This window comes from Lichenostomus cassidix, chromosome 25 (assembly GCF_008360975.1).
Source record: "Lichenostomus cassidix isolate B80296 chromosome 25, HeHo_3.0, whole genome shotgun sequence".
NCBI lineage: Eukaryota > Metazoa > Chordata > Aves > Passeriformes > Meliphagidae > Lichenostomus > Lichenostomus cassidix.
Genome location: NC_139505.1, coordinates 3,512,486 through 3,538,340, shown reverse-complemented (window position 1 = coordinate 3,538,340; position 25,855 = coordinate 3,512,486). Strand labels below are relative to the sequence as shown.

Here is a 25,855-nt window from a genome sequence, read left to right as displayed (position 1 = left end):
TCTGAAAAATCAAATTTTTTAGGTATTTTCACGATAAAAAATCGAATTTTTCACAAATTTTCGCTCTCAAACACAGAATTTTCAGGATTTCCAACCAAAATTGAATTTTTTTTGGATTCCCCACTGACCTCTCTGCACATCCCTGGGATCAAATCCCAGTTGGAGGATGTTGGGAATTCCCCACTCGGTGCTCAGCAGCACTCCCTGCCTCGGCTGGTACCAAAAATCAGAACCAAAATTGGGGATTTTCTCTCCTTTTGGCCAAAATAATTGAGTTTTTTAGGAGTTTCCAGTTGCAAATATTTTTCCATTCTTAACAATGGAATTTTTCAGGAATTTTTCAGGAATTTTTCAGGAATTTTTGCTCTCAAAAATGGAATTTTTGAGGAATTTCTGTTCTTAAAAAATGGAATTTTTAAGGCATTTCTGCTCTGAAAAATGGAATTTTTCAGGAATTTCCGTTATAAAAAATGGAATTTTTCAGGAATTTCCGCTCTAAAAAATTGAACTTTTTAGGTATTTCTGCTCTCAAAAAATGGAATTTTTCAGGAATTTTCACTCTCAAAAATTGAATTTTTTATGAATTTCTGCTCTGAAAAATCCAATTTTTTAGGTATTTCCGCTGTAAAAAATGGAATTTTTTAGGTATTTCTGATCTCAAAAAATTGGATTTTTTTAGGCATTTTGGCTCTCAAAAATTGAATTTTTCAGGAATTTTCGCTCTGAAAAATTGAATTTTTTATGAATTTTTGCTCTGAAAAATCGAATTTTTTAGGCCTTTCTGCTGTAAAAAATTGAATTTTTTAGGTATTTTTGCTCTGAAAAATCGATTTTTTTTGGTATTTTTGCTCGAAAAAATTGAAATTTCGGGAATTCATCCCAAAATTGAATTTTTTTTGGATTTTCCACTAACCTTTCTGCACATCTCTCGGATCAAATCCCAGTTGGAGGATGTTGGGAATTCCCCACTCGGTGCTCAGCAGCACTCCCTGCCTCGGCTGGTACCAAAAATCATAACCTAAATTGGGGATTTTCTCTCCTTTTTCCCAATTTCCTTTCACCTCGAAGGTTTCTCCATCCAGGAGGATGAAACTGCCTGGAAAAAATGAAAAAAAAAATGTGTTTAGGGATGTTTATAAAAGTAAATTTATTTTAAATGTATTTATTTTAAATTTATTTGAAATGAAAATGAAAGCAAATTTTTTTTATTTGTTTTGGAATTTTTTTTAAAGTTGATTTTAATTTAAAAGAAATTAAAAAGAAACAAACAGATTTAAAATTAACAAACTAGTAATTAACAAAATACGTAATAATAATAATTTAGTGTTTTTTCACCATGGGGAGGTGGAAAAATTCAGAATATTCCAAATATTTTGTGGAAAAATTCAAGATATTCCATATATTTAGTGATTTTTCATCCTAGGGAGGTGGAAAAATTAAAAATTTTCCAAATATTTAGTGGAAAAATTCAATATATTGCAAATACTTAGTGCATTTTCAGCCCAGGGGAGATGGAAAAATTAAGAATATTCCATATATTTAGTGTTTTTCCACCCAGGGGAGGTGGAAAAATTCAAAATATTCCGTATATTTAGTGATTTTCCACCCTGGGGAGGTGGAAAAATTCAAAATACTCCAAACATTTATTGGAAAAATTCAAAATATTCCAAATATTTTGTGAAAAAATTCAAAATACTCCATATATTTAGTGGAAAAATTCAGAATATTTCCATATATTTCATGTTTTTTCACCCCAGGGATGTTTTTATGAAATCCCAGGGATGTTTTTATGGATATTTTTGGTTTTTTTGGGAGGAATTCCCACCTTTTCCGTGTCCCTCGGGATCTCCCAGGCAGCTGATGAGGATTTCTCCTGAGCCCAGGCAGTGGGAGGTGTGGGGAAAGGAGACTTTGCCTTTTTGGGATAATTCCTGAGCTTCCACCACCTGGAAAATGGGGAAAATTGGGGAAAAATTGGGAAAAATACTGAAGAAATGGGGAAAAACGGGGAAAAAACGGGGAAAAAATGGGAAAAAGTGGGGAAAAAGTGGAAAAAAAATGGGAAAAAAGGGGGGAAAATGGGGAAAAGAAACTTTGCCTTTTTGGGATAATTCTTCAGCTTCCACCACCTGGAATTGGGGAAAAATGGGGAAAAAATGGGAAAAATACTGAAAAAATGGGGAAAAACAGGGAAAAAATGGGGAAAAAATGGGGAAAAAATGGGGAAAAAGTGGGGAAAAAATGGGAAAAAATGGGGGAAAATGGGGAAAAGAAACTTTGCCTTTCTGGGATAATTCCTGAGGCTCCACCACCTGGAAAATGGGGAAAATTGGGGAAAATTGGGAAAAACAGTGAAAAAACTGAGAAAAACGGTGAAAATATAAGGAAAAAATGGGGAAAAATGGGGAAAATGGGAAAATAAATGGGAAAAATGGGGGAGAAATGGGGAAAAATGGGAAAAAAGTGGGGAAAAAATGTGGAAAAATGGGGAAAAATGGGAAAAAAATGGGAAAAAAGGGGGGAAAATGGGGAAAAGAAACTTTGCCTTTCTGGGATAATTCCTGAGGCTCCACCACCTGGAAAATGGGGAAAATTGGGGGAAAATTGGGGGAAAAAATGGGAAAAAAGTTGAATAAACTGAGAAAAATCCGGAAAAAATGGGGGAAAATGGGGAAAAATGGAATAAAAAGGGGGAAAAGGGAATGAGAGGTGTGGGGAAAAGAGACTTTGCCTTTTTGGGATAATTCCTGAGCTTCCACCACCTGGAATTGGGGAGAAAGGGGAAAAAATGGGAAAAATGGTGAAGAAATGGGGAAAAACGGGGAAAAAATGGGGAAAAAATGGGAAAAAAGGGGGGAAAATGGGGAAAAGAGACTTTGCCTTTCTGGGATAATTCCTGAGGCTCCACCACCTGGAAAATGGGGAAAAATGGGGAAAATTGGGAAAAACAGTGAAAAAACTGAGAAAAACGGTGAAAATATGAGGAAAAAATGGGAAAATAAATGGGAAAAATGGGGGAGAAATGGGGAAAAATGGGAAAAAAGTGGGGAAAAAATGTGGAAAAATGGGGAAAAATGGGAAAAAAATGGGGAAAAATGGGAAAAAAATGGGAAAAAAGGGTGGAAAATGGGGAAAAGAAACTTTGCCTTTCTGGGATAATTCCTGAGGCTCCACCACCTGGAAAATGGGGAAAATTGGGGGAAAATTGGGGGAAAAAATGGGAAAAAAGTTGAATAAACTGAGAAAAATATGGAAAAAATGGGGGAAAATGGGGGAAAATGGAATAAAAAGAGGGAAAAGGGAATGAGAGGTGAGGGGAAAGGAGACTTTGCCTTTTTGGGATAATTCCTGAGCTTCCACCACCTGGAATTGGGGAGAAAAGGGAGAAATTGGGGAAAATTGGAGAAAATGGTGAAAAAATAGTGAAGAAACAGTGAAAAAATGGGGAAAAAATGGGAAAAAAGGGGGGAAAAAGGGGGAAAAATGGGGAAAAATGGGAAAATGAAGGGGAAAAAGAGGGAAAAAATGGGAAAAAATGGGGAAAAAATGGGGAAAATCGGGATAAAGGGAAAATAAGGGGGGAAAAAAAGGAACATAAGGGGGAAAATACCCTAAAAAAGTGGAAAAATGGGAAAAAATGGGAAAAAAAGGAAAAACAGTGGAAAACCAGAGAAAAATGGGGGAAAAAAGAGGAAAAAATGGGAAAAAAAGGGGGGAAAAGGGAATGAGAGGTGTGGGGAAAAGAGACTTTGCCTTTTTGGGATAATTCCTGAGGCTCCACCACCTGGAATTGGGGAAAAAATGGGGAAAAATGGGAAAAATGGGGAAAAATGGGAAAATAAAGGGGAAAAAGAGGGGAAAAAGGGGAAAAAAGCGAAAAATGGGCGAAAAAAAGGTGAAGAAAGTGAAAAAAAAAAGGAAAAAAGGCCAAAAAAAGGTGGAAAAAAGGGGAAAAAATTGAATAAATAGGGAATAAAAGGAGTAAAATGTAATTTCCCAGCACCTTGAACAGCCTGGGAGCTCTGGGCTCAGTTCTGACATCAACGAAGTGGAAAAAAGGTGAAAAAAGGTGAAAAAAGGAGAAAAAAGGGGAAAATAGTGAAGAAAGGTGGAAAATAGGTGGAAAAAAAGGCGAAAAAAGGGGGAAAAAGGCAAAAAAAGGGGGAAAAATTGGGGAAAAAAGTGAAAGAAAGGGGAAAAAAAGGCGGAAAAACGGAATGAAAGAGAAAAAGGAGGGGAAAAGATGGGAAAATGGTGTGATAAAAGTGGAGCAAAAGTAGAAGAAAAGGTGGGGAAAAGGAGGGAAAAAGGGGAAAAAAGGGAAAAAAGGGGAAAAAAAGGCGGAAAAAGCACGAAAAACACTAAAAAAGGCAAAAAAAAGGCAAAAAAAGGTGGGGAAAAAGAGAAAAAAGGTGGAAAAAAGGTGGGAAAAATGGAATAAAAGGGACTAAACTCCAATTTTTCCCCATCACCTTAAATAATCTGGGTTCCCTTGGCTCAGTTCCCACATCCACAACGTAGATCCTGGAGGAGATGAGGCTGGGCAGCAGCAGGCGGTTGCGGATCTTGCTGGGATCCCAATGGCAGCTGCTGCAGATGTTCCACCCGGAGTGGTGCAGCTCATCGCCCACGTTGGGCATCGGCAGCCGGTGGATCACCTGGGGAAATGGGGAGAAAATGCCGAAATTTGGGGTTTTCCTGAAAAAATTTGGGATTTTTCATCAAAAAAATGGGATTTTTTGTCAAAAATTTGGGATTTTTCGTCAAAAATTTGGGCTTTTTTTGGGAAAAAAATGGGATTTTCCGTCAGTAAAATGGGATTTTGCGCCAATAAAATGGGATTTTCTGCGAGTAAAATGGGATTTTTTGGCAATAATATGGAATTTTTTGCCAGCAAAATGGGATTGTCTGTCAATAATGTGGGATTTTCCATCAATAAAATGGGATTTTGTGTCAATAAAATGGGATTTTCCATCAATAAAATGGGATTTTGTGTCAATAAAACGGGATTTTTCGTCAATAAAATGGGATTTTTCGTCAATAAAATGGGATTTTTTGTCAATAAAATGGGGTTTTTTGTCAATAAAATGGGGTTTTTTATTAAAAATTTGGGATGTTGTGTCAATAAAATGGGATTTTTTGTCCAAAAAATGGGGTTCATTATCAAAAATCTGGGATTTTCCATCAAGAAGCCCACGTTGGGCATTGGCAGCCGGTGGATCACCTGGGGAATGGGGAGAAAATGCCGAAATTTGGGGTTTTCCTGAAAAAATTTGGGATTTTTTGTCAAAAAAATGGGATTTTTCGTCCAAAATTTGGGATTTTTCGTCAAAAATTTGGGCTTTTTTGGGAAAAAAATGGGATTTTCCGTCAGTAAAATGGGATTTTTTGTCAATAAAATGGGATTTTCCGACAGTAAAATGGGATTTTGCGTCAATAAAATGGGATTTTTCGTCAGCAAAATGGGATTTTCTGTCAATAATTTGGGATTTTCCATCAATACAATGGGATTTTGTGTCAATAAAATGGGATTTTCTGTCAATAAAATGGGATTTTGTGTCAATAAAATGGGATTTTCTGTCAGTAAAATGGGATTTTCTGTCAGTAAAACAGGATTTTTCATCAATAAAATGGGATTTTTTGTCAGCAAAATGGGATTTTCCCCAAATTTTCCAGGATTTTCCCAAATTTTCCCCGAATTTCCCCAGATTTTCCCCAAATTTTTCCCAAAATTCCCCAAATTTTCCCCAAATTCCCCAGATGTTGGGATTTTCCCCACCTGGCAGTATTTTGGGGATTTGGGATTCACATCCACCGTTGCCAGGAAATCAGGAATTTCCCTGCCAGTGTTCCTGTAGACACAGGGGATGTACAGCAGCTCCTCCCGAGGGCCTGGGGGGAAAAAATCCGATTTTTTACCCCAAAATTAGAGTTGTTTTGTGGGTTTTAGATTCTTTGTGTGATTTATGGAGTTAATATTTAAAATATTTATAATTATTTTATGGGTTTTTTAGTCTTTGTGTGATTTAGAGTGTAAATATTTTAAATATTTCTATTTATTTTGTGGGTTTTGGAGTTTTTGAGTGTTTTATGGTGTTAATATTTTAAATATTTGTGTTTATTTTATGGGTTTTGTAGTTTTTTGTGATTTAAAGTGTAAATATTTAAAATATTTCTATTTATTTTACGGGTCTTGTAGTCTTGGTGTGATTTATGGTGTTAATATTTTAAATATTTCTATTTATTTTGTGGGTTTTGTAGTTTTTGAGTGATTTATGGTGTTAATGTTTTAAATATTTCTATTTATTTTATGGATTTTAGAGTCATTGAGTGATTTATGGTGTTAATATTTAAAATATTTGTATTTATTTTATGGGTTTTAGATTCTTAGTGTGAATTATGGTGTTAATATTTTAAATATTTCTATTTACTTTATAGGTTTTGTAGTTTTTGTGTGATTTAGAGTGTAAATATTTAAAATATTTCTATTTATTTTGTGGGTTTTAGATTCTTTGTGTGATTTAGAGTGTTAATAATCTAAATATTTATATTTATTTTGTGGGTTTTGTAGTCTTTGTGTAATTTAAAGTGTTAATGTTTTAAATATTTATATTTTTTTTTTGGGTTTTGTAGGCTTTGTGTGATTTAAAGTATTAATATTTTAAATATTTGTATTTATTTTATGAGTTTTGTACTCTTTATGTGATTTATAGTGTTAATATTTTTAAAAATAATTAAAATAATTTAAAAATTATTAATAATTTATATTTAATTTTTAAATATTTAAAACATTTTTTAAAAATTTCAGTGTGTATTTTATAGACTTGAGTATTTTATATAAAATATGAAAATATTTCTATTTTTTCAGCATAAGATTTATGGATTTTGTATTTTGTTTATTCTTTCTATTCCTTATATATTCCATCTGCATTATATGTTTATTAATATATATCAATATATTTATTAATATATTATTATTATATAAATATATTTATTAATATATTTGTTAGTATATTTATTAAACATTAATTATTATGTATTCATATACCAAATATTGAATATAATTGATTTTATTACATTATATTATTTTTATTTTTAATATTTTTTATATTATTTATTGTACTATTAATAGGATTTTTTTCATTTACTTCCATTATTTCATTTATTGCATTTATTTTGAAACTTATTTACATAATTCACTATAATTCATGATATTTTTTACATTATTTATTTGTTTACATTTACTCATTTCTATTATTATCACATTTATATTTTTATATATTGCAAATATCTAGAATTACATTTATTATATGTATTTACTTCCATTATTTATTTACTGTATTTTATTATGATTATTTATCTAATTTATATTTACTTTTATTTCTATTATTACATTTATATTTTTATATATTACAAATATCTATATTTATTATATGTATTTACTTCTATTATTTATTTACTGTATTTTGTTATGATTATTTATCTAACTTATATTTACTTTTATTTCTATTATCACATTTATATTTTTATATATTGCAAATATCTATAATTACATTTATTATATGTATTTACTTCTATTATTTATTTACTGTAATTTATTATAATTATTTATCTAATTTATATTTACTTTTATTTCTATTATCACGTTTATATTTTTATATATTACAAATATCTATAATTACATTTATTATATATATTTACTTCTATTATTTATTTACTGTATTTTGTTATGATTATTTATCTCATTTATATTTACTTTTATTTCTATTATTATTACATTGGTATTTCTATCTATAGTAAATATATATTTTTGTATTTATTTTACATCTTAATTTCTCTTCTTTATTCCAAATCTATCATACATTTAATATTCTTCATTTGATATTTATATTCTTTATAAATTCCCCATTTTCACATCTTTTTATATTTTTATACATCGAATATTCTTCATATATTTTATATATATAAAATATTATATAAAATAAAATATATGAATATTATAAATACAACATATATATTACAAACAAATATATACATAAATACTATAAATATATATAATATAAAAATACAAAATATTTCTATATAATATGTATTTTTAATCTATATTTTTATATTTCATAGATGTATAAAATATACTGAAAATACAAAAAATGCATATTTTGATACTTTTACAAAAATATATATTTTTATCAATTTTTATATTTTTATATATATTTACATTTATAATATAAATTTATATATTTACATATTTTTTTGTATTATGTTTTAAAATATTTTTAATTCATTTTTTCTCCTTTTTTTCCCCAAAAATCCCCCAAAAATTGCAGAATTTTGGGGATTTTTTACCTTTCATGGCCTCCAGAGGGCTGGGATAGCCTGGGCCACAGGAGCCACATTTTCCTGCTGGAAAAAAGGAAAAAATTCCATCAAATTCTATCAAATTCCATCAAATTCTATGAAAATTCCATCAAATTCCATCAAATTACATCAAAATTCTATCAAATTCCTTCAAATTCCATCAAAATTCTATCAAATTCCATCCAAATTTCATCAAATTCCATCAAATCCTATCAAAATTCCTTCAAAATTCCACCAAATTTCATCAAAATTCTATCAAATTCCTTCAAATTCCATTAAAATTCCATCAATTTCCATCAAATTCTATCAAATTCCATGAAGATTCCATTAAATTCTATCAAATTCTATCAAAATTCCATCAAATTCTATCAAAATTCCCTCAAAGTTCCATCAAAATTCCATCAAATTCCATCAAAATTACACTAAATTCCATCAAATTCTATCAAATTCTATCAAATTCCATTAAATTCCATCAAATTCCATCAAATTACATCAAAATTTCATCAAATTCTATCAAATTCTATCAAAATTCCATCAAAATTCTATCAAATTCCTTCAAATTCCATGAAATTCCATCAAATTCCTTCAAATTCCATGAAAATGCCATCAAATTGTATCAAAATTCCATCAAAATTCTATCAAAATTCCATTAAAATTCCATCAATTTCCATCAAAGTCTATCAAATTCCATGAAATTCCATTAAATTCCAACAAATTACATCAAATTATATCAAAATTCCATCAAATTCCATTAAATTCCACGAATTTCCATCAAAATTTCATCAAATTCCATGAAAATTCCATCAAATTCCAATCAAAATTCTATCAAAATTCCTTCAAAATTCCATCAAAATTTCATCAAATTTGATCAAAATTCTATCAAATTCCATCAAAATTCTATCAAATTCCATTAAATTCCATCAAATTCCTTCAAAATTCCATCAAAATTCTATCAAATTCCATTAAAATTCCATCAAAATTCCATCAAATTCCTTCAAATGACATCAAAATTCCATAAAAATTCCAGTAAATTCCATAAAAAATCCATCAAATGATATCAAAATTCCATCAAAATTCTACCAAATTCCATCAAATTCTATCAAAAGTCCCTCAAATTCCATCAAAATTCCAACAAATTTTATCCCAAATTTTGGGGTCTTGGATTTGGTAATTCCAGGAATAAAATACTGAATTTATCCCAAATTTTTGGCCAAATCTGGATTGAAATTTGGGAAAAATGAAATTAAAACGAAATTTGAAAAATAAGGTTAAAATTAAAATTAAAATAGGAATTAAAATTAAGGTCAACATTAAATTTCGAAATAAAATAGAAATTAAAATTAATATGAAGGTAAAAATTGAAATTAAAATTGAAGTAGAAATTAAAATTAAGGTGAAAATTCAAATTAAAATGAAGGTAAAAATTGAAAATAAAATAAAATTAAAACTAAAACCACAGAAAACATCCAGGAATTAATTCAGGATTGAATTCACAACTAAAAATTTAATTTTTCCGAGAATTCCAACACTTAATTCCTCCAAAATTCCCAATTTTTTTGTCCACTTGGAGCTTCCAGGTCCTTCCAGAGCTTTTTATCAACTTCCAGGACCTTGGAGGCCAAAAATTCCCAAAAAAAAATCACTTTGGAGTCCAAAATTCCAGGAAAATCCGGATTTTTTTGGGTGGGAAAATTGATATTTTTGGGGTAATAAAAATCCTACATTCCCGCTGGGTGAAAAATCCTCATTTTCGGTGGTTTTTTAGCCCAAAATTCACATTTTTTTCCTTTTGTTTTGAAATCCTTGGAAACGATTTTTTAGCTCCTCCCAGTTCTCTCGAGGGAAATGAAAAGTTTCCGGAAATTTCAGGTTTTCTCCCTAAAAAAATCTGGGAAAAGATGCTGGAAAATGAAAGATTTATCGCCAAAAATATGGAAAATGTGATTAAAAAGGGAAAATTGTGGTATTTAGGATTTTTTTCAAGTTTTTTTCCTGTTGTCAAGCAGCAAATTTGAGGTTTCTTCCCAATTTTTGGGAGTTTAGGGATTAAAAAAAGCAAATTATTAGAGGGAAAAGTTGATTTTAATGAAGGAATTAAAAGTGCTAAATAACAGGAAGAAAGAAATATTTAAATTACTGGAATAAAATAAAATTATATTAAAAATATACAAAATATAAATAAAAATACAAATAAAAATATAGAAAAATATAATAAAAGAGTTTATAGAATTATATTTATTAGGTTTAGGGAAGAAATATTTAAATTACGATAATAAAATTAAGTTATATTAAAAACATAAAAATATAAATAAAAATGTAAATAAAAATATAAATAAATAGATAATAAGAGTGGATAAAATGATATTATTTAGGGTTTTAGGGAAGAAAGAAATATTTAAATTACGATAATAAAATAAAACATTAAGATGTATAAAATACAAATAAATATATAAATAAAAATATAAATAAAGATAAAAATAAAAATAAATAAAAATATATAATAAACGTATAATAAAAAGAGTTGAAAAAATTCTATTAATTAGGGTTTTAGGGAAGAAATAAATATCTAAATTTAAATAAAAAGTGGAATTTCAACCCCTCGGGGAGCACTGAGCAGCAGATTCGGGAATGTTGATTTTTTTGGAATTTTTTTTGGATTTTTGGGGGATTTTTTGGGATATTTTGGGATTTTTTTAGGGATTTTTTGGGATTTCTTACCCATCCTGGGTTGGAAATTTCAGATTCCCGCAGAGGATTTATATTTTATGGAGAGAAAAGTCAGGAAAAGTCGGAAAAACAGGAAAAAGGGGAGGAGATTGGGAGAGGAGGAGCCGAGGGAGGAGCTGGGCGGGGAAAGGACAAAAATCCACTTCATGCCTGGAAAAATTCCCATTTTTTTTCCCCCCTGAGCAATTCCCTTTTTTTCCCCACACTTTCTCATTTTCCCCTCTATTTTATTCCGTATTTTCCCTTTTTTATTCCATCTTTTCTCCTTTTTATTCCATATTTTCTCCTTTTTATTTCATGTTTTCTCCTTTTTGTTCCATATTTTCTCCCTTTTCTCCCCAATTTCCGCTTTTTATTCAATATTTTCTCCTTTCCCCCCGATTTTCTCCTTTTTTATTCTGTATTTTCTCTTTTTTTTCCATATTTTTCCCCTTTTTTATCCCATATTTTTACCGATTTTCTCCTTTTTATTCCATATTTTCCCCTTTTTATTCCGTATTTTCCCCTTTTTATTCCATATTCTCTCCTTTTTCCACCTGATTTCCCCCTTTTTATTCCATATTTTCTCTTTTTTCCCCGATTTTCTCCTTTTTATTCCATAGAAACTTTGCCCTCAGGTGGGAAATTTTAGCGTCAGGTGGAGAATTTTTGGCTTCAGGTGAGGAAATTTTGGTTTCAGTTGAGGAACTTTGGCCTCAGGTGAGGAAATTTTTGCCTCAGGTGGAGAATTCTTGGCCTCAGGTGAAGAATTTTGTTTCAATTGAGGAACTTTTGGCTTCAGGTGGAGAACTTTTGGCCTCAGGTGAGGAAATTTTGGCTTCAGGTGGGGAATTTTGGCTTCAGCTAAGGAAATTTTGGCCTCAGGTAGAGAATTTTGGTTTCAGTTGAGGAACTTCGGCCTCAGGCAGAGAATTTTTGGCCTCAGGTGAAGAATTTTGATTTCAGTTGAGGAATTTTGGCCCCAAGTGAGAAATTTTGGCCTCAGGCAGAGAATTTTTGGCCTCAGGTGAGGAAATTTTGGCCCCAAATCGAGAATTTTTAACCCCAGGTGAGGAAATTTTGGCCTCAGGTGAGGAATTTTGATTACAGTTGAAGAATTTTGGCCACAGGTAGACAATTTTTGGCTTCAGGTGAGGAATTTTTGGCCTCAGGTGGAGAATTTTCGGTTTCAGGTGGAGAATTTTTGGTTTCAGGTGAAGAAATTTTGGTTTCAGTTGAGGAACTTTGGCTTCAGGTGAGGAAATTTTGCCCGCAGGTGGGAATTTTTTGCCTCAGGTAGGATATTTTGGCCTCAAGGCCCAACCAGCCCCTCACAGCCCGCCAAGGCCCTGAGGAGCCTCAAACCCATGGTGGGATTGTCACCTCAGCCCCTGAGGTGATTGTCACCCTGACTGCCCCCTCAGCCCCTGAGGTGATTGTCACCTGATTGTCCCCTCAGCCTCCCTAATTGTCCCGATTGTCCCCTCAGTTCCTGATTGTCACCCTGATTGTCCCCTCAGCCCGTGAGATGAGGTGATTGTCCCCCGATTGTCCCCTCAGCCCGTGAGGTGATTGTCCCCCGATTGTCCCCTCAGTTCCTGATTGTCACCCTGATTGTCCCCTCAGCCCGTGAGATGAGGTGATTGTCCCCCGATTGTCCCCTCAGCCCCTGAGGTGATTGTCACCTAATTGTCCCCTCAGTTCCTGAGGTGATTGTCCCCCGATTGTCCCCTCAGCCCGTGAGGTGATTGTCCCCCGATTGTCCCCTCAGTTCCTGATTGTCACCCTGATTGTCCCCTCAGCCCGTGAGATGAGGTGATTGTCCCCCGATTGTCCCCTCAGCCCCTGAGGTGATTGTCACCTAATTGTCCCCTCAGTTCCTGAGGTGATTGTCACCCCGATTGTCCCCTCAGCCCGTGAGGTGAGGTGACTGACCCCTGATTGTCCCCTCTCCCGCCATTCCTCACCCCCTCAGGAACCCCTCAGCACCGCAGCAATGGCGGATTTACGAGGGAAACACCGTGAGGGGCTGGAGAGCGCCTCAAACCCATGGCAGGATTGTCCCCTCAGCCCGTGAGGTGATTGTCACCTTGACTGGGGCGAATCAATTGTCCCCTCAGTTCGTGAGGTGATTGTCCCCTGATTGTCCCCTCAGCCCCTGAAGCACCACCCGCCATTCCTCACCCCCTCAGGAACCCCTCAGCACTGCAGCAATGGCGGATCTATGAGAGAAAGAAGCTGGCAGGTGCCTCAAACCCATGGCGGGACTGTCCCCTCAGCCCGTGAGGTGAGGTGATTGTCCCCTGACTGTCCCCTCAGCCTCTCCCGCCATTCCTCACCCCCTCAGGAACCCCTCAGCACCGCAGCAATGACGGATCTGTGAGGGAAAGAACAGTGAGGGGCTGGCGGGCACCTCAAACCCATGGCGGGATTGTCCCTTCAGTTCGTGAGGTGATTGTCACCCTGATTGTCCCCTCAGCCCATGAGGTGAGGTGATTGTCACCCTGATTGTCCCCTCAGCCCGTGAGGGAATTGTCATCCTGACTGTCCCCTCAGCCCCTGAGGCCCCGCCGGCTCCTCTCCCGCCATCCCTCATCCCCTCAGGAACCCCTCAGCACCGCAGCAATGGCGGATTTGTGAGGGAAACACCGTGAGGGGCTGGCGGGCGCCTCAAACCCATGGCAGGATTGTCCCCTCAGCCCCTGAGGCACCGCCGGCTCCTCTCCCGCCATTCCTCACCCCCTCAGGAACCCCTCCGCACCGCAGCAATGGCGGATTTACGAGAGAAACACCGTGAGGGGGTCGCGACCCGCCGCCGCCATTTTCCCTCCCTTTCCCTCCCTCCTTCCCTGAGGGCCGCCCAGTGACGTCACCGCGCGCAGGAGGAAGTGACGTCAGCGTATCCCTCCGCCGGCCAGGTCGCCTTTTTGTGTGTGTGGTGTGTGTGTTGTGTGTGGTGCGGCTGCGGGCGCCGAGCGCCTGTATCAGCCCGCCGACCTTTTTTTTTTATTATTTTTTTTTTACTATTCCCCCCCTCTTTCCGTGAGGGGAGAAGAAATGGGGGGGAAATAAACCCACACGCACGACGCCAAGCCGCCCCCCGGCACAACGTACGGAGGGCGAGCGGAGCTAAGGGATAATTCCTCCTCCTTGTTCTTCTTCATCACCATCTTCATCCTCCTCCTCCTGAGCATCCCGCGGAGTGTGGCGGGGTGGGGGCTGATGCCACCTGCCCCCGCGCCCTGCGGGTCGCCTCGGCCGAAGAGCGGCGGAGCCCCTTAGGAGCTGAGCGGCGGCGGCGCTGAGGGAGGAAGGTGAGGCGGGCAGGGCGATGGTGGCGGCGAGGGTGGGAGATGGACGCGGTGAGGGGGAGATCGGTGACAGAGGAACCGGGGAGGGCGATCGAACCGGAGAGGGCGATCGAACCGGCTCGAACCGCCCGGCAATGGGGGAGAGAGAGAAGGAGGGAATGAAGGGAGAGAGGGAGGGATGGGGGGGGCGGCAGGGCCGAAGCGCGCCGTACACAAAGCGGTGGCGGGAGGAGGAGGAGGAGAAGAGCGGGAGGAGGAGGAGGAGAAGAGCAGGAGGAGAAGGAGGAGGAGGAGGAGGAGAAGGGAGGGCTCGGGGCGCCGGGGAGGAGCCGCCGCCGCCGCCTCTCGTTCCGCCGGCCGCTCCCGCCGCGCTCTGAGGGACGCGGAGTGATCCGCGCGCAGCCCTCACGGACGGGGGGCGCGGTGATGCGGCCGCGCTGAGGGGAGGGGGACGGCGGTGCTGCGGCCCGTCTCCCTCCGCGCTGCCCCATTCCCCTCACGGTCCCCTCGCTGTCCCCTCATTGTCACCTCATTGTCACCTCGCCGTTCCCCTCCGCTCACCCCCTCCCTCCCGGCGGCGTCTCTCCCGGTGCTGCCGCCCCCTCCTCTCTTTGGCGGCGCCGCCGTGCTGGTGGGCGGCCATGTTGGGCTCGGGGATTATTTTTCGCCGCCTTTCTTAGCCGCCACAATACGCCGAGGGTTTTATAGGGCGGCTTGGGCCGGAGTTGTCGGGAGAAATGGCCTTTTCCCGGGTTTTGTGAGGCGGAGGGAGAGGGAGGGGCTGCGATCAGCGGTTTGGAGGGGAGAGGAGCCCAAATCATCATCCTCGGCCTGCTGGTGCTGCACCTTCGCTGAGTGAGTTAACCCTCGGCCGCAGGGAAATGGGAGTGGGATGCCGAAATTGTCAGGGATTTGGGGTTGGGATCCCAGAATTCTGAGGGATTTGGGGTTGGGATCCCGAAATCCTCAGGGTACTGGGATTGGGATGCCAGCTTTCCCCTCAGGGATTTGGGGTTGGGATCCCAAAATTCTGAGGGATTTGAGGTTGCGATCCCAGTTTTCCGCTCAGGGATTTGGGGTTGGGATCCCGAAATTCTCAGGGATTTGGGGTTGGGATCACAAAATTCTCAGGGATTTGGGGTTGGGATCCCTAAATTCCCTTCAGGGATTTGGGACTGAGATCTCAACCTTCCCCTCAGGGTACTGGGATTGGGATCCCAAAATTCTCTCAGGGTACTGGGATTGGGATCCCAAAATTCTCAGGGATTTGGGGTTGGGATCCCGAAATTCTCAATTTGGGGTTGGGATTCCAGCTTTCCCCTCAGGGATTTGGAATTGGGATTCCAGCTTTCCCTTCAGGGATTTGGGATTGGGATCCCTAAATTGTCAGGGATTTGGGGTTGGGATCCCAAAACTTCTTTTCTGGGATTTGGGATTGGGATCCGTGCCTTCTCCTCGGATCTTTGGGATTGGGATCCCAGCTTTCCCCTCAGGGATTTGGGGTTGGGATCCCAAAATTCTGAGGGATTTGGGGTTGGGATCCCGAAATTCTGAAGGGTTTGGGGTGGAGATACCAAAATTCTCAGGGATCTGGGGTTGGGATCCCTTCTTTCCCCTCAGGGATTTGACATTGGGATCCCAAAATTCTGAGGGATTTGGGATTGGGATCCTGAAATTCTGAGGGATTTGGGGTTGGGATCCCGAAATTATCAGGGATTTGGGGTTGGGATCACAAAATTCTCGGATTTGGGATTGGGATCCTGGGGTTGTCATCTCATCCCACTGCATTTGGGATTGAAATCCCAGCCTTCTCCTCAGGGATTTGGGATTGGGATCCCAGTTTTCCCCTCAGGGTTTTGGGATTTGGATCCCTCCCTTCTCAGGGTCCTGGGGTTTGGGTTTCACATCTCTTTTCAGGGATTTGGGATTGGGATCTGAGTCCTCTCCTTAGGGTCCTGGGGTTTGGATTCCACATCTCTTCTCAGATGTTTGGGATTGGGATCCTAACCTTCTCCTCGGGGTGTTGGGGTTTGGATTCCACATCTTTTCTCAGGGATTTGGGATTGGGATCCTAGTCTTCTAAGTGTCCTGGGGTTGGGATTCTAGTCCTCCTCTCAGGGATTTGGGGTTGGGATCCTGGGGTTGTCATCCCATCCCACTGGATTTGGGATTGGGATCCCTGCCTTCTGAGAGTCCTGGGTTTTGGATTCCACATCTCTTTTCAGGGATTTGGGATTGGGATCCCTGCCTTCTCCTCGGGGTGTTGGGGTTTGGATTCCACATCTTTTCTCAGGGATTTGGGATTGGGATCGCAGCCTTCTAAGTGTCCTGGGGTTGGGATTCTAGTCCTCCCCTCAGGGATTTGGGGTTGGGATCCTGCGGTTGTCATCCCATCTCACTGGATTTGGGATTGGGATCCCAGCCTTCTGAGAGTCCTGGGTTTTGGATTCCACATCTCTTTTCAGGAATTTGGGATTGGGATCCCTGCCTTCTCCTCAGGGTCCTGAGGTTGGGATTCCAGTCCCCAGGGATTTGGGATTGGGATCTCAGCCTTCTGAAGGTCCTGGGGTTGGGATCTGAGTCCTCAGGGATTTGGGATTGGGATCCTGCGGTTGTCATCCTATCCCACTGGATTTGGGATTGGGATCCCTGCCTTCTCCTCAGAGTCTTGGGGTTTGGATTCCACATCTCAGATATTTGGGATTGGGATCCCTTCTTCCTCCTCAGGGATTTGGGGTTGGGATCCCGAAATTCTCAGGGTCTTGGAGTTGGGATTCCACATCTCAGGGATTTGGAATTGGGATCCCAACCTTTTGAGAGTCCTGGGGTTTGGATTCTAGTCCTCAGGGATTTGGGATTGGGATCCTGGGGATGTCATCCCATCCCACTGGGTTTGGGATTGGGATCCCTGCCATCTCCTCAGGGATTTGGGATTGGGATCCCTGCTTTCCCCTCAGATATTTGGGATTGAGATCCCTGCTTTCTCTTCAGAGATTTGGGATTGGGATCCCCGCTTTCCCCTCAGATATTTGGGATTGAGATCCCTGCTTTCTCTTCAGAGATTTGGGGTTGGTACCCCTGCTTTCTCCTCAGGGATTTGGGATTTGGATCCCAACTTTCTCAGGGTGTTGGGGTTTGGATTCCACATCTCTTTTCAGGAATTTGGGATTGGGATCCCAGCCTTCTGAGAGTCCTGGGATCCTAGTCCTCAGGGATTTGGGATCCTGGGGTTGTCATCCCATCCCACTGGATTTGGGATTTGGATCCCAGCTTCCTCTTCAGGGATTTGGGATTGGGATCCTTGCCTCCTCCTCAGGGATTTGGGGATGGATTCCACATGTGTTTTCAGGGATTTGGGACTGGGATCCTAACCTTCTGAGAGTCCTGGGGTTGGGATCCTAGTTCTCTCCTCAGGGATTTGGGATTGGGATCCCATCCCTCTCAGAGATTTGGGATTTGGGATTGAGATCCCATCTTTCTCAGGGATTTAGAATTGAGATCTCATCCCTCTCAGGTATTTAGGATTGGGATTCCATCCCTCTCAGGGATTTAGGATTGGGATCCCATCCTTCTCCTCAGGGATTTGGGATTGGGCTCTTATCCTTCTCAGGGGTTTAGGATTGGGATCCCATCTTTCTCTGGAATTTGGAATTGGGATCTCATCCTCCTGAGGTATTTGGGATTGAGATCTCATCCTTCTGAGGTATTTGGGATTGAGATCCCATCCTTCTCAGGAATTTGGGATTGAGATCCCATCCCTCTCAGGAATTTGGGATTGAGATCCCATACCTCTCAAGTATTTGGGATTGAGATCCCATACTTCTCAAGTATTTGGGATTGAGATCCCATCCCTCTCAGGGATTTGGGATTGAGATCTCATCTTTCTGAGGGATTTGGGATTGGGATCTCATCTTTCTCAGAGATTTAGGGTTGATATCCCATATTTCTCAAGGATTTGGGATTGAGATCCCATCGTTCTCAGAGATTTAGGATTGATACCCCATATTTCTCAAGTATTTGGGATTGGGATTCCATCCTTCTCCTCATAAATTTGGGATTGGGATCCCATCCCTCTGAGAGATTTAGGATTGAGATCCCATCCTTCTCAGGGATTTGGGATTGAGATCCCATCCCTCTGAGGGATTTGGGATTGAGATCCCATCCCTCTCAGGGATTTAGGATTGAGATCCCATACCTCTCAAGTATTTAGGATTGGGATTCCAAACTTCTCAAGTATTTGGGATTGGGATAAAACCACCCACAAAATCCAACCTTCTCACGTATTTGGGATTGAGATCTCATCCTTCTGACGGATTTGGGATTGAGATCTCATCCTTCTCAGGTATTTGGGATTGAGATTTTATCCTCCTGAGGGATTTTGGATTGAGATTCCATCGTTCTCAGAGATTTAGGATTGGGATTCCATACCAAAAACCACCCCCCAAAAAAACCCACCCCAAAACCCACCCCAAACCCCACCTTCTCAGAGATTTAGGATTGGGATTCTGTATTTCTCAAGTATTTGGGATTGGAATCCCTGCTTTCCCCTCAGGAATTTGGGATTGAGATCCCAACCGTCTCTGGAATTTAGGATTGGGATTCCATCCTTCTGAGGGATTTAGGATTGAGATCCCAACCTTCTCAAGGATCTAGCATTGATATCCCATATTTCTCAAGTATTTAGGATTGAGATCCAATTCTTCTCAGGAAAAACCCACCCCAAAAACCCCACCCCCAAAAACCCAACCCAAAAAACACCCAAAACCAACCAAAAAACCAACCAATTTGGGATTGAGATCCCATCCATCTCAGGGATTTGGGATTGAGATCCCATCCTCCTCTGGAATTTGGGATTGGGATCCCATCCTTCTGAGGAACCCCACCCCAAGATTTAGGATTGGGATTCCATATTTCTCAAGTATTTGGGATTGGAATCCCTGCTTTCCCCTCAGGGATTTGCGATTGAGATCCCATCCTTCTCCAGAAAAACCACCCCAAAAAAACCCACCCCAAACAAACCCAACCAAGGATTTAGGATTGAGATCCAATCCTTCTCAGGAATTTAGGATTGGGATCCCATCACTCAGGGATTTAGGACTGAGATCCCATATTTCTCAAGAATTTGGGATTGGGATCCCATCCTCAGATATTTAGGACTGAGATCCCAAACATCTCAGGGATTTCGGATTGGGATCCCATCCTTCTGAGGGATTTGGGATTGAGATCCCATCCCCTCAAGAGTTTTGGGATTTGGGATTGAGCTCCCACCCCTCATTTTAGGATCCATCCCACCCCTCATCCCATCATTTCCCATTTTCCCATGTCCTGTTCCATCCCAACCACATCCATGTGGGAAAAGATGGAAAAAACTGGAAAATAAATGGGAAAAAACTGGAAAATAAACTGGAAAAAACTGGAAAATAAATGGGAAAAAACTGGAAAATAAACTGGAAAATAAGTGGAAAAAACTGTAAAAAAACTGGAAAAAACTGGGGAAAAACTGGAAAAAACTGGAAAAAACTGGGGAAAAACTGGAAAAAACTGGAAAAAACACTGGGAAAAAACTGGGAAAAAAACTGGAAAAAACTGGGAAAAAACTGGGAAAACCTTCACTCCCCTTGCCAAATCCAGCATCAGATTTTTCCCAAAACTCCAGGAATTTTGGGAAATCCCAGGATTTGGGATTTCATCCCCCAAGGCTGCAGCTCTGAAAATCCTAATGTTTCCCTGGAATTCCTCCTTCCCAAAAATAGGAATTTATTGGGATTTTCCTGGCAGGATTTGATCCCAGGGAGGACAGATTCCTGTGGGAAATATTCTTCCCAAAATTCAGGAATTATTTATTCCCTTTCCCTACTTTGCTTTTCCACATGCAGTTCTGGTTTGGTTTTGTTTTTATTTTTATTTTTATTTTTATTTATTTTTTATTTTTATTTTTATTTTTATTTTTATTTATTTTTAACCTTTATTTTAACTTTATTTTTAACTTTATTTTTACCTTTATTTTTATTTTTAACTTTATTTTCAAATTTATTTTTAAAGCTTATTTTTAACTTTATTTTTATTTTTTCCTGTACTTTTGCCTTTACCTTTGCCTTTGTTTTTGCTTTCTTAAAATTTTTATTTCTTTTATCTTTACCTTTATTTTTGTCTTTATTTTAGCTTTTATTCTTTTCTTTTTCTTTTTCTTTTTCTTTTTCTTTTTCTTTTTCTTTTTCTTTTTCTTTTTCTTTTTCTTTTTCTTTTCTTTCTACTTTTATTTCTACCCTTTGCTTCTTCTTTTTATTTTTATTTTTATTTTTATTTTCACTTTTATTTCTATTTCTGTTTCTATTTCTACTTGTATTTCTACCTTTGTTTCTTCTTTTATTTCTACCTTTATTTTTAACTTTGTTTTTGTTTTTGCCTTTATTTTAGCTTTTACTTTTGCTTTTATTTTAGTTTTTATTTTTGCTCTTATTTTTATTTTTTTATCTTTATCTTTACCTTTACCTTTATTTTTGCCTTTATTTCTATTTTCACCTCTATTTTCACCTTTATTTTTATCTTTATTTTTACCTTTATTTCTATTTTTATTTTTATTTTTATTTCTATTTTTATTTTTATTTTTTATTTTTTATTATTATTTTCCCTCACCTTCCTCCTACCCATTTTTTCCCCTTGAAATCCCAAAATTCCTGCAATTCTCCTCCCAACTCTTCCCACCTTGGGAAAATTCTCATTCCTTCAGTCTGGGTGAAGAAATTGTGAAAAAAATCCCAAAAATTTGCTTCAAAATGGGGAAAAAAAAGAATTTTGGTGGAGGAATAGAAAATGGGATTAATTATTTTATAATAATATTTATTATTTTATTATTAGTAGTATTTTACATTTATTATTTGTCCTAATTTAAAACAAATTTTTCCTATTTCACATTTGAATTCCTGATTTCTCTGTGTGTAAATAAATAAATTTAACTCTAATAATAATAAATTTAATAACAAATTCATATCTAAATTCACTTATTTCTTTATGAGCAGCAATTCAACATTAAACTTGAATTATTATTCATTAATATTTTCTTATTTAAGACAATTTGGAATTAATTTTAATTAATTCTCTTTCTGTTTCACGTTTGAATTCCTGATTTTTCTGGGGAGAAATGAAGAAATCAATTTATTTCTTGATTAGGAAGAAATAATTTGATTCTTTTCATCAATTGATTTCTTGATTAGAAATTCTAATTTCCTTATTTATTAGGAATTGATTTCTTTGTTTATTGAGAATTATTAGGAATTCCTTTATTTTGTTAGGAATTTGGATTTGTTAGATTAGAATTATTTATGATTATTGTAGTTATATATGAAAATCAACTTGTCATTGATCTATTAATTTAAATTATTAATATAATTAAATATAATTTAATTTAAATTTTATGTTTTAATTCTTTACTTTCATTTTAAAAATCATTAGTTTATTTTTATTATTTTATAAGTATTTTAAATTTATAATTCAATTGAATTTAAATTATTAAATCTTTTAAATATAAGATATTTTGATATTACTTTGAATTCTCTTTCCCTTCAATGGATTTTGTTCAAATATATAAATTAAATCCAAATAAATCAAAAGATAATTTAATTTATTTTTGCAAGAATTTGGGTTCTTAAGATGTGATAATTTTATATTTATTTATTAATTATTAATGTTTAATTTTTCCTCATTCAAGACTCATTTAAGGCTAAATTTTTGCTTTATTTATTTATTTATTTTATTTTATTTTATTTTATTTTTAATGGGAATTGGAAATCAGATTTTATCCAGAGAAATAACTTGGGATTTTTCAGCAGAGAGGAAGGAAAAAAATCCCAATTTTTGGTGAAATCCATGGATTTTCATCCCGAATTCCACAGATGGAAAATACATTTCAAATTATTTTTAAAAATTATTGAAAAAAAGGGGTTTTAAAATTTTTATTGAATTATTATTTTATTAATTTATCAAATTACTTGGTTTTATCAAATTATTTAATTTTTTACTACTAAATTATTTTATTTAATTATTTTATTCCTTTTTGTTACATATTTATTTAGAAAAATAAAAACCACCATAAAAACCACAAAATATAATAAAACTAAAAATAAAATACAATAACAAAATAAAAATAAAATAAAATACAATAAAATAAACCATAATAAAAATAAAACACAATAAAAATAAGAATAAAACACAATAAAAATAAGAATAAAACACAATAAAAATAAGAATAAAACACAATAAAAATAGGAATAAACTACAATGAAAATAAACATAAAACACAATAAAAATAGAAATGAACCACAATAAAATTACAAATAAAACACAATAAAAATACAAATACCATCCCTTATTAAAACAAAACCAAACCAAAATAAAAAATTTCCTTTTGGAGATTTTTCCAGTGCCAAATTCCCATTTTTTCCCCATTTTTGGAGATTTTTCCAGTTCCAAATTCCCATTTTTTCCCCCATTTTTTTCCCATTTCTCCAGTGCCAAATTCCCATTCTTTTCCCCATTTCCCCCCATTTTTTCCCCATTTTTTTTCCCATTTTTCCAGTGCCAAATTCCCATTTTTTCCCCACATTTTCCCCCCATTTTTCCAGTTCCAATTTCCCATTTTTCCCCCATTTTTCCCCCTATTTTTTCCCATTTTCCCAGTGCCAAATTCCCATTTTTTTCTCCATTTTTTCCCCATTTTCCCCCATTTTCCCAGTGCCAAATTCCCATTTTTCCCCCATTTTTGGAGATTTTTCCAGTTCCAAATTCCTCTTTTTTTCCCCATTTTTCCAATGCCAAATTCCCATTTTTTGTCCCCAATTTTCCCCATTTTTCCCCATTTTTCCCCATTTTTCCCCATTTTTCCCCATTTTTCCCCATTTTTCCCCATTTTTCCAATCCCAAATTCCCATTATTTTCCCCATTTCCCCCCATTTTTTCCCCATTTTTTCCCCATTTTTCCAGTGCCACCCATTTTTTTTTTTTTCACCATTCTCTTATTTTCCTCTCATTTTTTTCCCCATTTCCCATTTTTCCAGTTCCAAATTCCCATTTTCCCCCATTTTCCCCTCATTTTCCCCCATTTCCCTATTTTTCCAGTGCCAAATTCTATTTTTCCCCATTTTTCCTTCCCAGTCTTTTCCTCCACTTCACTTCCTACTTTCCCTATTTTTCCAGTGCCAAATTCCTTTTTTCCCCCATTTTTCCCCCATTTTTCCCAATTTTTCCCCCATTTTCCCCCATTTTTGTCCCCATTTTTCTCCAGTGCCAAATTCCCATTTTTCCCCCATTATTTTTCCCCCATTATTTTTCCCCCATTTTTCCCCCATTTTCCCCATTTCCAGTGCCAAATTCCCATTTTCCCATTTTTGAGATTTTTCCAGTTCCAAATTCCTCATTTTTTCCCCATTTTTCCAATGCTAAATTCCCTTTTTTTGTCCCCAATTTTTCCCATTTTTCCAGTGCCAAATTCCCATTTTTGGTTATTTTTCCAGTGCCAAATTCCCATTTTATTTCCATTTCCCCTTTCCCAGGATGGCAGACACAGACCTGTTCATGGAGTGTGAGGAGGAGGAGTTGGAGCCTTGGCAGAAAATCAGTGATGTCATCGAGGATTCCGTGGTGGAGGATTACAATTCCATGGAAAAAACTGCTCCAGGTGAGAATTCCAGCCAATTCCCAACTTTTCCTGGAAAAAATTCCCATTTTGGTGTTAAAAATCGGAATTATTGAGGAATTTCATCAGTTTTTGGGGTGAAAAATTCAAATTATTGAGGAATTTCATCAGGTTTTTTTCCATGGAAAAAGCTGCTCCAGGTGAGAATTCCAGGGAATTCCCAGTTTTTCCTGGAAAAAAATTCCCATTTTTGGGGTTAAAAATTGGAATTATTGAGGAATTTCATCCATTTTGGGGTTAAAAATTGCAATTATTGAGGAATTTTATCCACTTTTGGGGTTAAAAATTGGAATTATTGAGGCATTTCATCAGTTTTTGGGGTGAAAAATTGGAATTATTGAGGAATTTCATCCATTTTGGGGGTTAAAAATTCAAATTATTGGGTTTTTTTCCATGGAAAAAGCTGCTCCAGGTGAGAATTCCAGGGAATTCCCAGTTTTTCCTGGAAAAGAATCCCTTTTTGGGGATTAAAAATTTGAATTATTGATGAATATCATCTGTTTTTGGGGTTAAAAATTGGAATTATTGAGGAATTTCATCAGTTTTTGGGGTTAAAAATTCAAATTATTGAGAAATTTCATCAGGTTTTTTTCCATGGAAAAAGCTGCTCCAGGTGAGAATTCCAGGGAATTCCCAGGTTTTTCTGGAAAAAATTCCCATTTTTGGGGTTAAAAGTTGGAATTATTGAGGAATTTCATCAGTTTTTGGGGTTAAAATTTCAAATTATTGAGGAATTTCATCCATTTTTGGGGTTAAAAATTCAAATTAGTGTGGAATTTCATCAGTTTTTGGGGTTAAAAATTCGAATTACTGAGGAATTTCATCCATTCCTGAAAAAATTCCCATTTTTCGGGTTAAAAATTGGAATTATTGGGGAATTAAATCCATTCCTGGGAAAAAATTCCCATTTTTGTGTTAAAAATTGGAATTATTGAGGAATTTCATCCATTTGAATTATTGAGGAATTTCATCAGTTTCTTTTTCCATGGAAAAATCTGCTCCAGGTGAGAATTCCAGGGAATTCCCAGTTTTTCCTGGAAAAAATTCCCATTTTTGGCATTAAAAATCCAAATGATTGAGGAATTTCATCCATTTTTGGGGTTAAAAATTGGAATTATTGGATTTTTTCCATGGAAAAAGCTGCTCCAGGTGAGAATTCCAGCCAATTCCCAACTTTTCCCCCCAATTTTCCCCCTTTTCCCTCTTTTGCTCCCTGATTTTTCCCTCTTTTCTCCCCTAATTTTTCCCTTTTTCCCTCCCCAATTTTCCCCTTTTCTCCCCTGATTTTTCCCTCTTTTCCTCCCCAATTTTCCCTCTTTTCTCTCCCAATTTTCCCCCATTTTACCCTCAGTTTTCCCCCTTTCTCCCTCTCAATTTTTCCCTTTTTTTCCCCCAAATTCCCACTAATTTTCCCTCTTTTCCCCCAATTTTCCAGGTGGGAATTCCGTGGTCCAACCAGCCCCTCAGTCCCTGCTGCTGACCCAGAGCCCCCAGCCTGATTTCCCCCAAATTTTCCCTAATTTCAAATTCCCTACTTCCCAAATTTTCCCACTTCCCAATTCTCTTCCCCCTTCCACCTAAATTTCTGCCCCTTTTTCCTCCCTGATTTCTCTCCCTTTCTCCCCCTTGCTTTTCCCTTTTCCCTCTCTGATTTTTCCTGTTTTTTCCTTCCTTCCCTGATTTTCCCCCTTTTCTCCCCCAATTTCTTCCATCTTTTTTCCCTCCCCAATTCTTCCCCTTTTCCTCTTTCCCTCCCTGATTTTTCCATTTTTCCAATTTTCCATCTTTT

The 25,855-nt window shown here is 37.2% G+C and overlaps 1 protein-coding gene and 1 long non-coding RNA gene across 2 annotated transcripts; one reads left to right on the top strand and one right to left on the bottom strand.

Moving 5' to 3' along the window:
- Positions 1 to 908: 908 nt before the first annotated feature.
- On the bottom strand, positions 909 to 11,205 carry LOC146427369 (methanethiol oxidase-like). The gene is made up of 6 exons (XM_085082220.1): positions 11,077 to 11,205; positions 8,347 to 8,403; positions 5,780 to 5,892; positions 4,473 to 4,658; positions 1,826 to 1,946; positions 909 to 1,096 (listed from the first exon to the last, which is right to left on the bottom strand). Exons 1-6 carry the CDS (start codon positions 11,078 to 11,080, stop codon positions 909 to 911), a joined length of 669 nt encoding a protein of 222 aa, XP_084938346.1. The 5' UTR covers positions 11,081 to 11,205.
- A 2,766-nt stretch (positions 11,206 to 13,971) lies between these two features.
- On the top strand, positions 13,972 to 25,563 carry LOC146427368 (uncharacterized). Its single transcript, XR_014856534.1, has 3 exons — positions 13,972 to 14,378; positions 23,924 to 24,048; positions 25,502 to 25,563. It is a non-coding gene; the product is annotated as an uncharacterized LOC146427368 (long non-coding RNA).
- The last annotated feature ends 292 nt before the right edge of the window (positions 25,564 to 25,855 follow it).

Excerpts from the sequence above, each read along its gene's own strand:
- LOC146427369 (XM_085082220.1), bottom strand. Across the intron at positions 4,659-5,779 it reads AATCCCCAAAATACTGCCAG|GTGATCCACCGGCTGCCGAT; the intron begins GTGGGGAAAATC and ends CCATTTCCCCAG. Across the intron at positions 1,097-1,825 it reads TCCCGAGGGACACGGAAAAG|GCAGTTTCATCCTCCTGGAT; the intron begins GTGGGAATTCCT and ends CATTTTTTCCAG.